Raw genomic sequence first — 17,121 nt, forward strand, 5'->3', positions numbered from 1 at the left:
AGTTGAGGAGTTTGCTCCCCCAGGGCGTATCCAGGTGTGCATGAATGTTTGGTTCCCCAGCAACAAGTAGCAGCGGAGCACCTTGCGCTGCAGGTACTTGTCCCTGGGGAACGCCTTTGGATGCAGCAAGTTGCTCTGAGTGAGGTAGGGGAGGCTGGGGCTAGCACTATGCTGGCTCCAGCAACCTTACCTGGGGTCCTGGGAGGCCTCCTGGAACTGCAGCCGCAGTGATTCTACTGTAGAGCTTGGCTGGCAGCGACAGCTCAACTCCGGGTAGCCTGACTCTGCTTTTCAGCCGTGTTTGCTGCCTGAGCATGTGCTGCGCCATTTTTTTTCAACCCCTGGACATCCAGGGTTAAAAAAAAATAATATAAACTGGCACAGCATGCCCTTGCAGAGCGGAAAACAGGGGACTGTGCAGTGTGTGGCGCAACAAACGTGTTTGCAGTGCCACATGCCACAGGACCATGCTTGTCTGGATGCGCCCTCTGTGTTTCCCGTAGTGGTTTAATTGGACGTTAAAACACATTGCCAGTCTTATGTTTTTCATACAGTTTTTGGGCTTTTTGCTTTTGTTTTTTCTAATTGCGCCATAAGCCAAGTGGTGTACATGTCCTACGGTGAGTAGAGGCACATGTGTCAGCTCAGTTGAATGTTTAGAATTTTGGTACTGAATACTCTAATTTGCATGATGGGTTTTTACATTAATAGGTATTTTGGTTTTCTTGTGTCTAACACATCTCCATTTATTAAATATAAATGAAGGAACAGTAATATGAGAGCAATTTGACTTCTGGCAGTGCAGTAGTATACTTTATGATCAAGAGATCGTCCTGAAGTCATTTATACTGTACAAGTCCTATCTAACTATGAAATCGCACAGTTGCTGAAAATATCTCTGCCTACTGAAAACTGTTTACTTAAACTAACTGAAAACTAGTTTTATCAAGTTTAAGAATGATATCAGGTTGTCACAGCTGACAGACGGCATAGGCACTGAAACTCTGTGACCAGTGGTGCTTAATGATTTGGCCACAAAGGCCAGAATAAGTGACTTGGGACCAGTCTGTAGGCTGGATCCCACATTGGGTTGGCACGCAGGGTGGGACTGCAGATGTGATCTTGCACGTGGCCTGACCCTGCACACTGGATCCAGCTGCAGAATGACCCTGTGCACTGGCCACAGCACATGCCTGTGTGATCTAGTGTGCAAGTCACATCACTTGACCTGTGAGGCTCCCTCTGGGTCTGGAAATTTGGTAGCAGGCGAGCATCACTAAACGTTGCCACTGCTCCCTTGCAGCCAAATTTGTAGACCCATGTGCTGGATGACATGGCTTTGTGGGCCGCCCACAGATTGAGCACCACTACTCTAGGCTGGAGAAGGCAGAACTGCATCAGTTACATTGTTGGCAGTTAGGTTATGTATACAATTAAAAAGGCTAAAAACTATTTTGCAGAAGATGAGGCTTGCCCAAGATATGCCAGTTGTTTGAGGCAATTGGATTTTCTCGTTCTGCCAGGCAGGACTGTGAACATAATACAGCATTGGAAGTTACATTGTTCAAACCAGAAAATGTAGGTTGTAAGGGTGCATTCATTAGGGAAATCTTGATGGAGCAGCTCTGTTCTAGGGATGGTGGCAGCCAGGAGCTGTGTTGTGCCTTCACAATGACTGCAGGGTGTAAAGTATTTGGTATTGTTAAGAGAACATTATAGCTGTATACTGGTAAAGTGGACAGAATTTTTTTTGTCTGATCGCTAATATTACTATGGAAAAAGTTTGCAAATGAATACTTGCGCTTTTTTTTCTGGGGTTGGGGAACACAATAGCACCATTCACTTTGGTTGGAGAATCTTCCTGTTTGGTACATTCATTTACCCAATCTTAGACTTGTGTCTACAATATTCCTTAATACAGTAGTGTTTGGCAAGTTGTATATTTTTCATGGTGCAGCAGAAAGCCAAGTAGTTTACGGTATTTTATTTTGATTTTTCCCTTTTGTGGTAATATAGCTTCTGACTTGAGATTCAGTCACCAGCTGTAACTAGAAAGCTTTAAATTTGCAAAGCATTAGTTAGTTTCATAGTGGGAAGTGTTTCTTAGCATCTAAACTCTTCTAGTTGGCTTCCTGAGGGAAGGTCTTGATCCTGCAAAATGCTAAGCAGTCTAGTAAAGCATTAAAGCTTGTGCTTAAAGTTTAAGCACGTTTGGTCCCATTCATTTCAGTGCAGTTACTCCTGTCATAGCATTTTTAAAGACCTGCTTCGTTGGATGGGCCCAGACTGTTCAGCGCTTTTCAGGCTTAAGCTTTTACAGGGTTGGCGTTACTGCTAAGTGTCTACTTTTTATCTAAAAAGTTACCTAACTCTTGTATTGTGAGTTGCTTTAAATATTCTGTCAGCTAGCATTGTAAAAAGAGTGACCATGTTGCTTAATCTTAATGCAGTTCTGTTGACTGTAGGGTAACCATGGGTCAGACTGGAAAGAAATCTGAGAAGGGACCAATTTGTTGGCGAAAGCGTGTGAAATCAGAATACATGCGGTTGAGGCAGCTCAAGAGGTTTCGTCGAGCAGATGAAGTAAAGGTACGTCACCTTTTAGCTCCTTCATGAAGTTTTATACTTTAGGTGTTAAAATGGCTTTTATTTTTTAGTATATATTAGAACTCAAATTTTTTACCAGTAAAGTTGTCTTGGGGCCATCTATCTACTTAATTTTTAGAAAACCACTTTTTTTAAAAGAAGAGCTATAAATACCTTTTTAATGTATCAGTAAATGTGAGCCACTAATGTTAATTACATATTAATGTATTGTTTTATTGTTATTATTGTAACCATTATTGTTTTATAGGTAGGCATTTGCATACATCTATTTATGCATATACATAAGTAAAACATGTAATTTATCCAGGAAGATGATAAATGCATTCACTTGTGCAAGGATTTTTTCCCCTAGCATATTTTAGGAGAATTGATTCTGGGGAGATTGGCTATATGCCAAATAATCAAGCATATTTCCTTTTCTGTACAGCAATAACTTTGTGAAACCATAGATCTCCAAACAGGTAGAAATTAAGAGGATTGGATGATGTCTGGTTCAGTACCTTTCTGTTAGGCAAACATTCAGGTGCTTTAGCATATATGGTTATTTTCTTGTATTGTCTCACTTGTGTTTGATTTTTTTTATGGCTAAGGGGCAGGGAAAGAAGAAATGACTTTGTGCTCCTTTGTATCTCATTTCATTTAAAAAGAAAATGACCACCTGGATTTTTCTTAGATATTATTAATACTAAAGTCAAATTGCAGTGGATAACAAGCATAAGAGAATTACATTTTGAGAATAGAAGTACTAGATGATAAAGCTAGAGCTGTACAGCTGGAAATGCTTTATATAGTGGTGTTACTATAATCTGCAGGAGTTAAATGAAATAAAACCAAAATGAAATAAGTGACATTAGGGGCCCTAGGTCATATGCACGGATCTCAAGGGTATTTTGTGATTTAATAATTTTGCAAATGTGTGAAAACTATAAAATGATATATATATATATATATATATATATATATATTTTATTTACGGTACTACATCATTTGAGAAGGGGACACAGAGACGAGATAAACAGGATTCCTTAGGCAAATAAATATTCCATTCAGAAGTACAGGCTTTTCGGAATACTTGGTAGAAGTGATGAAAATGCAAAGCTAATACTTTAATAAAATTTGTGTTTTCAGTTTTATTTTATTTAAAGAAGGCAGTGCATATTTTTCATGATGCTGCTTAAGTTCAGTTCGTTGGCAGAGATGAGTACTATGTCACTGAAATAGGTCTAATGGCTCTTCAGGTGGTTATTAGATGAGTTCAGATGCTTTTTTTGTAGATGTTCATTTGTAATTTTTTAAAAATGTTCTTTTATTCTTAGAGTATGTTTAATTCTAATCGTCAGAAGATACTGGAAAGAACAGAGATCTTAAATCAAGAATGGAAGCAGCGTAGGATACAGCCTGTACACATCATGACTTCTGTGAGCTCATTGCGCGGGACCAGGGAGGTTGGTTAACATGATGTGTTGTGGTAATTCTAGTTATGAGGTTGTCAGCACATTGTAGTTTTACCAGTGAAAAGTTAGCTGCTAATTTTCACTGTGACCATGTGAAGCTAACTTTCTTTTCTCCTATGAAACGTTTGGAGACAACTTTCTAAAAAGTGTTTCATACCAACTCCTATCAGATGATTACTGGGAAGGAATCAATAAAATGCAGCTTGGTTTGGCTTCTAAAATGTATATAAATCAAGACAATTTTTTGCTGCCATATATGAGATTTTTATGTAATACATGAACATCTTTTAATCAAGGCTTCTTGTCTCAGCCATTTAGATCTGATCCAGCTCTCACTGAATAAAGAATGTGCATGAAAGTAGTGAACAGATCCACTTTGTTTTGAATTCATTTATGTTCAGTAAAGAAAAGCTTTACTGATTTTTAACTAAAAGCCGTTGAAATGGATGTGATTAAACTGATGCAAGCTCATAATGCTGGCTTAAATAGATAAGACACAGAGGTAGGTGCTGCAGTGTAGCATGGAGATAGGCTAGTTAATGTGGTTACTAGTAATAGTCAAGGCATGGTAACGCAAAGCTGATTTATTTTTCTCAGCTACAGTGTAGATATTGCCCTCAAACTGGTTTAATTTACATAGATAGTTTTAACTTTTTAATGTTTAATGTCTCATGAGAGAACTTTCTATAGTCATGAATTAGATAAGGTTTTCCCATAAGGGTGAAAGCAGATTAAATCACAGATTTTCTTCAGGGGATATTTTTATTTAAGGTCTGGAAGAACTGCAGAGAATTGAAAGATTTTGAAGGGGAACTTTACACAAAAGTGGTACCTATTGGCCACTGGAAATATATGAAATACTTATTTTTATCTTAAAGATATATGCTGTAAAACATGCAGTTCTTCATCCAAACTAGATGTTTGGAGTTCATAAATAATGGAAAGAATTCATGTTGCTTATCTTACTGTTTTTTTTGTAACTATATAGTCAGTTTATCTCTTTTAGCATGTCTTCACTTTCCCCTATGAAAGTAGGTCTGTAGTCAGAAATGAAAAACAGATGACTGGCTTCAATCCTCTGATACTGTGGATATAGCCATAGATCCCCATTGAAGTCAGTAGAGCTCTGTGCTTGACCACTGGTCACATGCTTGGTATTGTAGGATTAGAGCTTTGACAACTCTTAGCAGTAGCTGTATCTGCTTTCCAGGGTCATGTGCTTCACTTTTGCAGTTCTTAGTTGGAAAAAAGGCCAAATTTCACTGTTAGAATTACAGCGTGAATATATCAGATTTTGATTTACTAGCTTGATTTGCCTTCCTATTTCAAGGGGATAATTTTTATGTTAATTTTATATCTGACTTGATGGAGTGCATTCATTATTGCATTTTAATTTAGTTTGTGTCTCATAAAGGACTTGGAAGAACACTAATTTCAATGTTTGATTTTTAAATTGCCATAATTTATAATGGGAGAATTAAGCCGGGGAAATGGTGTCTATAAGGCTGTATCTGAATCCTTTCTAAAGTAAATTTTTAAAATATTTTTAGCTTCAAATACAACATTGGCTAGATACTTTTATCATCATTTTATGATAGTGAAGCATTTATTGAAGGTTGTAAGTCTTATATGATGCTTCCCTTTTTCTGAGTAGCTCCACAGACGCCAGATGAAAAAGGGAGTTTAGTTTTTGAATTTTTTCAGTATTGTTAGTCAAATCTCAGGCTTTCTAATAATATGTTTTGGCCCTGTATGGCAACCAGCAAAGTCCAGAAGCATAGCAAATACTCTGACCAGTGTCTGTCCATGTCTTGAACCCCTTTGGTGATGGGAGCATCCGCAGCTTTGTGAGGCGGTCTATTCCAACAGCAAAGAAGTTTTTCCTGATATCTAATCTAAACCTACTTTGCTGCAGCTTCAAGCCATTAATCTGTGTCCTGCTCTCTGTAGCAAGAGAGAAATGGTGTTTTTCCTCCCCTTTCTGGGAACTCTTTAAGTAATTTGAAGACTGCTATCATGTCCCCTCTTAAGTTCCTTTTCTGCAAGTGGAACATGTCCATCTTTTAAGCCTTTCCTTTTATCATTTGCCTTCATAGAATCGTAGACAATTAGGGTTGGAAGAGACTTCCAGGAGGCCACCTAGCCCAGTGGTTCTTAACTTTTTTTTTGTGCCAGGACCCATTTGTAATCATTTACGTTCAGTCCTGACCCAGTGCCCCTCACTCCTTACTTGCTGCCCCCTGCCCCTAGGGTCCAGCCCCCTATCCCTCCCTCCCCAGTGTGTGGGGTCAGGGGGAGTGTAAGCTATGAGGAGCCCCAAGCAGCTCCTTGCAGGCTGGAAATGCCAGCCTGAGAGGGGAAAAAAATCAGTTTCCCATGTTTTTTTCCTTTAAAGGAGAATCCATTTTTTAAAGTTTTGATCCATTTCTAAAGTTTGTTTGTAACCCTTTCATATATTCTTGCGACCCACTTTTGGGTCATGGCCCATGAGTTGAGAAATGCTGACCTAGTTCAACCCCCTGGTCAAAGCAGGACCATCCCCAACTAGATCATCCCAGCCAAGACTTTGTCTACCTGGGTATCAAAAACCTTCAAGGATGGAGGTTCCACAACCTCTGGGTAACCTGTTCTGTTGTTTTACTGTCCTACTAAGAGATTTTTTTTTCCTAATATCTAACCTGAGCTTCCCTTGCTGCAACTTGAGACTATTGCTCCTCATTCTGTCATCTTCCACCACTGAGAACAGTTTAGCTCCATCCTCTTTGGAATAACCTTTCAAGTAGTTGAAGGCTGCTATTAAATCCCCGCTCAGTCTTCTCTTCTCTAGACTAAGTAAGCCGAGACAATGGAAAAATGGGCAGGTCACCAAGGAAATAACAAGAACATGTAGGGACAAAAAAATGAGGAAGGCAAAGATAAGGAATGAGCTTCTCCTGGCAAAGAAAGTTAAAGACAAGAGGTTCTATAAATATGTTAGTCCCCAAGAACCTTGTCATCTTTACTGTTGGCCATCTTGAGTTGTACACTCGTGTCTTGCAGTTTCCTCTTTGGTTAGATCCCAATAGAAGCAGCATTGGTAGCACAGGAAAAAGTCTCTGCTTTCAGTTGTGGTCCCTGATAGCAGCACTTAGCAATGTGAAAGTGCAACTGAAGACAGAGTATGGCTTAGTCCTACTGTATCCCAGAGGGAGCATGTTCAGTTCAAATGATCTTCAGAGAATTTAGCTGCCAAAATCTAAGAAGCCTATATTGAACATGTGAAAACTGATCCCCCCCCCCCCCCCCCAAAAAAAAACAAGTAAGACAAATGTGGGGGTTTGTTTGTGCGTGCGTTAGAAACATTTACCACATACCCTGATACAAGTAACTCCTCACTTTCTTCCACCTGCTGGCCACAGGAATGAAGGTGACCAAATTTTTCAGTGAAATTGGTTTCTTAATCTGGGCAGAACAACATGTCTCCAAGATCTAAATGAAAGAAACAACTAATTGCAGAATTTACTGAGCTAAAGAGATTTATCAGAGCCTTCTTTGCACTTAATCATTGCAAATAACACATTATAGAAGCCATTCGCCAAATTCTGCAAACAATTCCTGTCTCTTCTGCTTATTCCTGTTGCTGCCCTGTAAATATTGATGCACTTTTCCAAAGGCAGATTTACTTAATTGTGATATCTATATTTTATACAGTGAATTCTTTTGAATTTTGTCAAAATTTTACTAGAAGAGAAATTTAATTTCTATCTCTTGTTTCAGTGCTCTGTTACCAGTGACTTAGATTTTCCAAAACAAGTCATCCCACTCAAGACTTTGAATGCTGTTGCTTCAGTGCCTATAATGTATTCTTGGTCTCCACTTCAGCAAAATTTTATGGTAAGTTTAAAAAATGGAAGTAGTTTATATTTTAGGCAACAAATGGCAGTTACAGTGGAAACCAGTCACCTAGTATATATTTCATAGACATTAGGGCTGGAAAGGACCTCAGAAGATCATCGAATCCAGCCCCCTGCCCACCCGCCCGTGAAAGGGAAAGGAAGCATTCCTGTTGTTAATAGCTGTAGTTTTGTCTCTATTATAACTGGAATATCTTGCTGCCTTTTACACTGCAGCCTCTGTAGATTGCAGAGACATTGGACTCTAAATTGTGCAATGATGCTTGGACCAAATATTTTTATTCCAGAAAGATGGCTGGAGGAAGACCTAGGACTAGTAGCTCATGGACTAAGTCTGTGCTTTGATGTGCAGAAAACCTGTGCATCTAGGATCTGTAGCTGGCTGAAGCTGAGATTTGAGGAATGATAATATCTGGTGAAAATGAGTTAAATGTGATTTGCATTGTACTTCCATGCTTGTAGCAAAAGAATGGAAAGGAATTTTTCAGTTTCTAAGATGGCTACTTTTCTCCCAGGTATATATGATAAGTGCAGGTCTGTTTTCTATAATGGAGAGTGGAAAAGAAAAACAAAGTGACCCAAAATGAAAGTGAGTGTTTGAATAGCTCTTTTAAAGTCCCCCTGGCCTCTTGTTGCACTGTCTTTAGTTGAGTGCTTCTTATCACATGTCCTTTCCGAACTCTGTAGAGGGAAGTAGTGGCTCTGTTGTGGGTGTCTTAGACTTTTAGTTTAAGAAAAAAAAAGGCTTCTGGCCTTTTGTTCTGTTAGGTTGCCACTTGTTACAGGTGTTAGGCAATAGCACTGCTGAGATGGGAGACTGGTCAGATATGCAAATAATGTTTACTTTGTATTATTCAGAGAATCTGTTTTTACTTTATTCTAGGTAGAGGATGAAACTGTTTTACATAACATTCCTTATATGGGGGATGAAGTGCTTGACCAGGATGGTACATTTATTGAGGAATTGATCAAGAACTATGATGGGAAAGTTCATGGAGACAGAGGTGAGTCCAGATGCACACATTTATAGAATCTTGGTACCGGAAGGGACCTCAAATGTAGGATGCACTGTTATTAAACTTAAATCAGTTCTTTCTACACAAATGCAAAACACCAGCAATTAATTCTGTAGCTACCAATTCTAGGGCTGTCATCAGAGTCAAGAAATATCTGGCCAGGATGCAGGCTTCACTCTGAAGGCTCTTAGGTGTCAGCATGTCAGCAGCCTGGAGGTGGGATACCAAGGCCCCTCCCCCTCCAGTGGAGTGGATGAGACAGGCTGATGGTGTGCCCTCTGTCCATGGCTGCTTCGGGGACCGTTCCCGAGGGACAGGGACCCTGTCGGGGAGGAGGAGGACCCGGGCTTTTTGTTATTCTCAAGTCACTGCTTTTGTATTCTTTCCTCCTCCTGATGACTCTTGATGATTCTTCATCTTTGTCTATCACTGCTTGGTCTTTGTGTTTGTTATACTATCCACATCCTGTGTTGTCAGCACATTTTGTTTTCATAAACCTATCACATGCTGACATCCTACTCTAGAGCTTTACTGGTATGCTCCTAATTTGGTCTGTTCCCCCCAAACTAGAAAACTGTGGCTCCCCCACTCTGGTGCTTTGTGAACTGGTACCACCACCTCTCATGTTCTGGAACAGTGTGGTACATGCCCCCAGTTTCTCAGACTGTGCGTGCACTGGCCTTGTTGTGTTAGACAGCCTGTCTGCTTCTGAGGGATCAGAAAACTGTGTATGAGACCCAGGCATTCTAATGCACATACATGTGTGTGCACATTAGAATGCCTGGATCTTGTATACAGGTTTCTGAGCCCTCAGAAGCAGACAGACTGTCTAACGCAACAAAGCCAATGGATGGACACACCCATACCACACCCCCAAACCTTTAAATACCACTTTTAAGCCATCACTGGCTAGAGCAATTTTTTTCTGGTATTATTCTAGGTCAGTGGTTTGGCAGGGAGGGGCTTCTAGTTGAGGAAATAACTCATGCTTGAGGTGTCCCTTTCTGTTTAGTAATAATGGCTTTTTAGTCTTTGTTGCACGATTTGGCACAAACTGGCCAGCGGAGAGCTGCACTTCTGGCCTTGGTTCTCAAAACAGTGCAAGCAGTCGACTCAGCTACCTTTTGTAGGAAGAGAGAGAGGATGAGAGCCTTGCTTTTTTTTTTTTCCCCCTCCTATTGGTTATCGGAAGGATTCTTGTTCTTCCACTCTGCTAACATAAATAGCTTTAGGAGGAAAATTAATAGGTAAGAGACTGTACTTTCTAACTCTCCTTCTAGCCCTCCCATGTCTGATGCTGAACGTAGGTTGTAATGTGCTCTAAATACAGAATGCATTTCATGCTAAACAGTAAACCAGGATATAGATGAAGACTTTGTGCTTGTGTGCATGTGTGCGTTCATTCCTACCTTGTTGAATTTCAGAATGTGGATTTATTAATGATGAGATATTTGTGGAGCTGGTCAATGCACTTGGTCAATATAGTGATGATGAAGATGATGATGATGGAGATGATATTTGTGATGAGAGAGATGAAAAGCAGAAAGACCGAGAAGGCAATAGAATAGGTATGTCAATATAAGTAGTATTTCTTTTTGTATTTATTTGCTCAATGGAAGTTTACTTGTGACAAATACACAAAATAGAAAGTGGTTAACAGATCTTTCCTCAGTATTTCCTATGCAGTTCAGTTCCCTAATTAGCTTAGAGCAGTGGTATTCAACCCTTTGTCCTCATTGGTACGATGAGTGGCATGGGGCAGTTAATGGGCTGGCTTGGGTCAGTCCCCACGCTGCCAATTAGCATGCAGGGCCATGTTATCTAGCCTGTGGGACCCCCATGCATTTGGGAATTTGACTGCAGGGAGTAACAGCTAAGGCTTCTCTGCGGCCAAATTGTCAGATGCTTGTGGGCCAGATGACTTTGTTCTGTGAGACAGCTCTGACCCATGGGCCAGGAGTTGAGAACCCCTGGACTAGAGACTATTATAAGTAGGCTGACCATATGGAAATCTCTAAAACCTGGAACAGCATCTTAGAAATCCAGATACTGCCTGCCGTCTGGGATACTGTCTGCAAGGTGCTCTGCACTGATCTAACCCCTGGCCAGACTGTGCCCCGCACCCCTATGTTTCCGGGATGTCCGTTTATAATTCTCAATAGCTGGCCAGGACCAGCCTCTGAAATCTAGGATTGTCTCTGCTAAAACGGGACTTATGGTCACCCTAATTATAGGTAGTAGTATTGCAACTTGATATTTCTCTTTCATCTGAGATGGACATGCTCACTGTATGGTAGTACTGTGCAGCCTTTAATAAGGAAAGAGTAGGTAAATATGCCTGATAATTTGACTCTCCATCTACAGGTGTGTTAGCCGTATACATTTGTAAAGAGGATTTTTTTCCCTGCTGTAAATTCTTTTTATTACTTTACAAACTAAAATTTTCAACTTCATTATGTCAGGTCTTTAGCTTTTATTGGTTTAAGCCAGTAGGTCCTCCCTACCCTTTTCAATACTGGAGTAAGCAGTAAGTTTACATGTAGAGCAACATGCAGACGCACGCACACTATTGCATGGAGAAGCAAAATAATTTTCTTTTTTATCCCCCCGCCTTTTTTTCCCAAACTCCTTATCTGTCCGTCTTTACAGACAAAGAGAGTCATCCACCTCGGAAATTTCCTTCTGATAAAATATTTGAAGCCATTTCCTCGATGTTTCCAGACAAGGGTACAGCTGAGGAACTGAAGGAAAAGTAAGATCTCTGTTGTACTTAATCATTGTGTGGGCTTTGGGGTTTTCGGCTCTCCAAAAAAAACCCAAAAAAATGTTTGTTGCCAGCTGGGGGAGAGTGTCATCACTTCAGGCCTTAGGACTGGGAGGTGAAATTTGATGGCAGTAGTATAGGTTATATAGGTGATATTTAAAAGGCATTGGTTGTTTCAGATAAAGTATGAGAGACCACTGTTGCCTAGTGGATAAAGCACTGAACTGGGACTCAAGTCCTGCCTTCTATGCCTGGCTCTGCCACTGATCTGCTGGATGATCTTGGGCAAATAACTTCTGTAAAATGGTACTGAAGATATCAACCTCATTTGGGGTGGGGGTGTGGGGGCTTGAATCTACAAATGAAAAATATTATATGGGAGAGAAGGGTAGCGTATAAGCCTTACCCTGGGGTTATCAAAAATATTTATGTATATGTTTTTGTCTTGGTCTTTGAATGAAAGAGAGAATACCCTACTGCTATAATCTTTGAGTGCAATGGGAAAGCTTTATCTGGAGGGGATAATGTTTCTAAAACGATAAATTTATCCCTGCCTTATGTCCATTTGTGGATTAATGAGTAAAGAAATAGTAGTTTGTCATGACAGCTGCATGTACATAGCCATCAAGGACATTTTATTACATTTGATTCAAATAATTCAGATTTTTACTTATGTTGTGGCCTTGGAAACTAAATACAAAACTGAATCCCCTGCCCCAACCTCCCAAGATAAATGGGTGGAGAGATGATTATGGGTGATTGGTGCCAAATTCTTGTGTAAATTCAAAATAACTACAAATCCAGATTTACTTTTGGATTTATCTCTTTATTTGGTTTATACTTGATTCTTTCTGTATAGGTAAGCAACTTTTGATTTAATTTTTTTTTCACAGATACAAAGAACTCACAGAGCAGCAGCTTCCAGGAGCTCTTCCTCCTGAGTGTACACCAAACATAGATGGACCAAATGCTAAATCTGTTCAGAGGGAGCAGAGTCTGCACTCCTTTCATACACTCTTCTGTAGGCGCTGTTTTAAATATGACTGCTTCTTACATCGTAAGTGCAGTGATAGCAACATTTTTGTAGTACATCTGTTTTACGTTGTGGAACTCAAGAAGTTGTAAGTAGCATTAGAGTACAATGTATAACAGGATGGGGGAAAAATGCTAATAGGTGCTAAAATTAAATATGGTAATATTAGAATGATGTTGTAGCCATGATGGTCCAAGATTTTAGATGGAGACAGATTTTGTAGGGTGGTATCTTTTATTGGATTAACTGTATAGTTGGGATGGAGTTAGACAAGCTTTCAAATGCCAGAAATTCTTCATCAGGTTTGAGAGATTGCCGTGTTGGCTTTTCTAAAAAACTGTTGAAAGGAGAATGGGGAGAGAATTCCTAGGGTAGCACAAACAATTAGCAGAAAAAGTAGCAGATTAGTGGGAGATCAAGGTCTGTCAAATGGAGGAAGGTCATTATCACCTCCTTTGTGGAAAGAATTCAGGAATAGGTTATGTTTATAATATACCATAAAGCCAATATTATTAAGTCCTTGGTTCTTAGAGCCCATCCAGCTTATGAATTTTTGTCCCCAAGTTCTCCTTTTAAGTGTTGTGCAGATTTCTCTTGAGCATGAGGATAATGAGTTCAGAGGGGGAGTGGCTGTTTTGTGAGAAATGTGCTCCTAATGGTGTATGTTTGTCTTTTTATATTTCTTTCTGTAAGAATTCATTCTGATGCATGGTTTTTTGTTTCATTTCACCTGAGTAGTTGATGACATTGGTGCATTGGATCAGGTATATCCCATTTTGGAAAAGGCATGTGTAGGAACCATGAATTCTGAGGCTTTTGTTGTGGGAATTGTTGATTGTAGTAACAGTGAAGATATGTTGATGGGTTAAGCATTTCTTGCTAAAGCAAGGCTGTGTTCCCCTTGACATTTGGGCAATGGGGAGTGTGCCTCTCTGAGTTGGGCAAGGTTGTTTGAAAACCAGGAGCAGAGGGGCTGGGAATATTTCATTCAAGGTCTCATTTATGAGTGTAGGTTATAATTGTTTCATAATCAGAGAAGGGAGATGGCGCAAGATTATATTGGTGGTATAGATGAGGCCAAAAACTCAGAAGGTGACATTCAACAAATTAATTGCTTAAAGATTCCAGCTTTGTGGGGCCATAGAAGGTTTCAGCAGCACTAGCTGTAGTGTCTTGGTGCCAAAGAATGGATAAATTAGAAACGAAATGTCGGCATAGAAAGCCTGTGCTAATATCCAAAGATAAAGTGGAGGTCTTCATTTAAGGCATCTGTAGGTGCTCTTCTACAATGGCAGCTTTGCCAGACACACCTTTTGGATGACCAGAAGTAAAGAAGACTTTTTGAGAAGCCATTGGTACTGTAGATATCCATCTTCTAGATATGCTATTCTAGAGAAAGGTACAGGTGGCTGCAGAACATCATAAAATCATCTGAGGCTTACAGATAATGAAACTATCAGGTTCTATGCTTCCAATTATAGCAGTGCAATATGACTATGATCCAAGGCCATATCGATTATAGAATGGAGTCCTAATTTTCAGAGGAGCACTTCTTTTGGCCAGAGAACTCCAGATGCACCAAAGCTAAGTCCTCTATATGGCAGGCCCCAAGTAGCAGGCACTGTGGACTCTAGATTCTCCAAAGCCACTAATATTAAATTTGTGACTTGGAAAGGGTGGCTCAGTTAAACAAAACAGACATCCTCAAAAAGGTATTTGTTTTCAGGGAGGTCAGATTTGGACTACTTTTCCTTTGCCTTCAAGTAGCTTATTGTAAAAATATGTTGACTTGTGCACTGTCTAACACCAGATTTGATTCCCTTTTCCACAATAATTCATATGCTCACTTGAACTTGGATCTGTTCCTTTTAAAAGTACTATCTATTGTGTGTTGTTCAGTCGAGGAAAAACTGCGACGCGTACAACAGTTATCTTGTCCAGTTCAGTTGCCACAGCCTCAGGAATGAAAAGCAGCATCCAAAAAAAATCTGATTCACATGTGGAGAATAGAGTGCCACCTCGGTTTTCCAACACCATTGTTTTTCCCTGAATCAATATTTAAGAGTAGGTTTGGGTCTATGAATTTCACTGTTTCTAGGAAAGTAAACAGACCTGTATACAGGCTGTGTTCAGTTTCTCTGTAGTTATTGATTTAGGTCCTCAACTCAGAGGAAGGTTGGTCCCTTCGATTTCAAGATGGCTACTTAGACAGTGATTTTTATGCTTTCTGATGTTTTGTTACTATTGCTATCGGTTTCTTCAGTTTCTGACCTGGAAACAATTGGAAAAAATCCATCTCGTATAAAGATAATGCTTACAGGAACCTTGAAAGAGTTGTGTTTTTTTTTAAACAAGTGTTTAGCAAGACTGTGCATGTGTGAGAGGGAGAGAGAGAAAGAGAGGAAACCATTGTTAGGTTGCGTTCTAGAGAACTGTGTCCAGATTATTAATTGAATGAAGAACTCATTATTTTTTACTAGTCTTCCTGGAATTCTGATTCAATACATACCCTGTTGGCTCTCTTTTAGTATAAGATAGTCATGCCAAATGAGTGTCAGATAGAAACATTGATGTGACCTGAGTCAGTGTCTGTATTATATACCTACATCTAGCAGTACTGGTAGTAGTGAAGTGGGAAGCCATCTGCAGGCTCACTTCTGTAGATCAGATTGCAGTGCTTTTTTTATTTGGACTCAGATGTTTTCCTAACTGCTTGTTGTCATGAAAGTGGATCTGTAAGGTGCTAGCTGATAAAGAGCAACTCGTGGGGGAAAGGATGCATCCTTCCCATGGAGAGTAGTCTGAATCTGAACACAGTAAAATTAAATAAGTATTGCTTGGGCTGTTGATTTTGGTGAGGGGTGGGAAACTGCCACAATTTGTCAGGCAATAACATCACAAAGGATTAAAACAGTGTCAGATTAGCTAATTGGAGACCAGTAGAATGAAAAATTGGTCACCCGCTGTTTGTCATATATGCCAACTTGGTTGACTAACTGCCAGCAGGATTCTGTTGCTGTTTTAGAAAATCCAGAGAATAAATATTCTATCCTCATTTTCCATTAGAAAACAAATATCCCAAATGTTGTGCATTATCATGTCATGTGGACCTTCATTCGAACCCATGGAGAAGAAGATACTACAAAAGATAGCGAGGTTTGCTTCTTTCTGATTGTTGAGGACTAGGCAAAAGGGCATTATTCCCAGATTTGGTGAATTTGCCAGTGGAACTGTCATCCTGGCTTCTAGTTGATAGGTTTTAAACATTGGATCCAGTTGTCATAGTTGATAAAGTTCACCACTGGCTTACAGCATAATTGTGGATAGGGTGACCTCAGACGGGGGGAAATATCCATCAGTGGCACTTTATTCTTTTATAAGCAATCTATCTCTGTATAATACAAAAAAAATTGTTAACAGCTGTGCTAATAAAGATGGTACATGCTGCCTACAGTTTTATACTTTGGAGTTTTTGCAAGAGGAATGTTTTGACAATGAGAATTGGGTCACTAATAGGGCTGTGCAAAATTTCAGCAGCTGTTTCATTTCTGAGGTGTTATGGGCCATTTTGGCACCTGCAACACCAAATCCGATCGAAACAGAAGGCTTTGAAACTTCTATGAAATGAAACGAGGCATCCAGAAAGTTCCAGAACTGTTTTGGAAAATTTTGGAGTTTCAGAGCCGGGCTTTCAGGGAAACAGCTGTATGCTACTGCCTTGCTGAGTGACTTGGCTCTTCAGGGAGCAGAGATCTGCACTGGGGTCTCCACCACCACTGCCTGCCCCGTGCAGCCCCAGATCTCTGCTACCTGTGGAGCTGAGTCACGGCAGGGACCAGCAGGCTTGCTTGCCACTCTGCACTGCCTTCCTGCCTTGCAACCTAGCATGACAGGGATCAGAGATCTGCGCAGGCGTCTCCTTGCCTGCACAGAGGGCAGCGGCCCTCCCCGGGACAAGCCACCCACAACCCCATCCTGCTCCCTACTGAGGCCCCTAGCCCCAAGCTCTCCCCAGCTGGGTAGTAGGGCTGTGTGAAGCTTGCAGCCTGTTCGAAACAGATTGGGAGGTGATTTGGCTCTGCAGATTCAGCCAGAGCGAAACAGGACAGCCCTAGTCACTATTATTCCTTCAGCAGGAACTGCTCTAGGTTTTCAGAGTCCTATGGATACCTTGTCATTGGGGTGCATTGCATCATATCACTATTATAAAACAGCAGAGTTCAGATGGTTTAATCAAACCTGTCCTAGCAGAAAATAGATCTTAGTCCTGAATCTCTCAAAATTCCTGTTTGAGCCATTGCGAAAGATTTTTCTTAGATTCTTACTCCCCAAAGTGTATGTTTTGCTCTTCAAG

At 40.3% G+C, this 17,121-nt stretch overlaps 1 protein-coding gene across 5 annotated transcripts in view; it reads left to right on the forward strand.

The window, feature by feature from the left end:
• Positions 1–17,121, forward strand: part of EZH2 (enhancer of zeste 2 polycomb repressive complex 2 subunit) — a 75,280-nt gene that overhangs the window by 35,350 nt on the left and 22,809 nt on the right. For 4 of the 5 annotated variants that reach the window (XM_090049966.1, XM_090049970.1, XM_090049969.1 and 1 more), the window contains 7 exons: positions 2,466–2,589; positions 3,924–4,052; positions 7,818–7,934; positions 8,838–8,958; positions 10,395–10,538; positions 11,620–11,722; positions 12,628–12,791. In XM_090049966.1, the coding sequence (XP_089906092.1) occupies positions 2,466–2,589; positions 3,924–4,052; positions 7,818–7,934; positions 8,838–8,958; positions 10,395–10,538; positions 11,620–11,722; positions 12,628–12,791 (902 nt within the window). The remainder of the gene's footprint in view (positions 1–2,465; positions 2,590–3,923; positions 4,053–7,817; positions 7,935–8,837; positions 8,959–10,394; positions 10,539–11,619; positions 11,723–12,627; positions 12,792–17,121) is intronic. The other variant, XM_090049968.1, reaches the window with a different exon arrangement.

The sequence above is a fragment of the Crocodylus siamensis genome, chromosome 5 (assembly GCF_052110815.1).
Source record: "Crocodylus siamensis isolate JL-2025a chromosome 5, ASM5211081v1, whole genome shotgun sequence".
In the NCBI taxonomy this organism is placed as follows: Eukaryota; Metazoa; Chordata; order Crocodylia; family Crocodylidae; genus Crocodylus; species Crocodylus siamensis.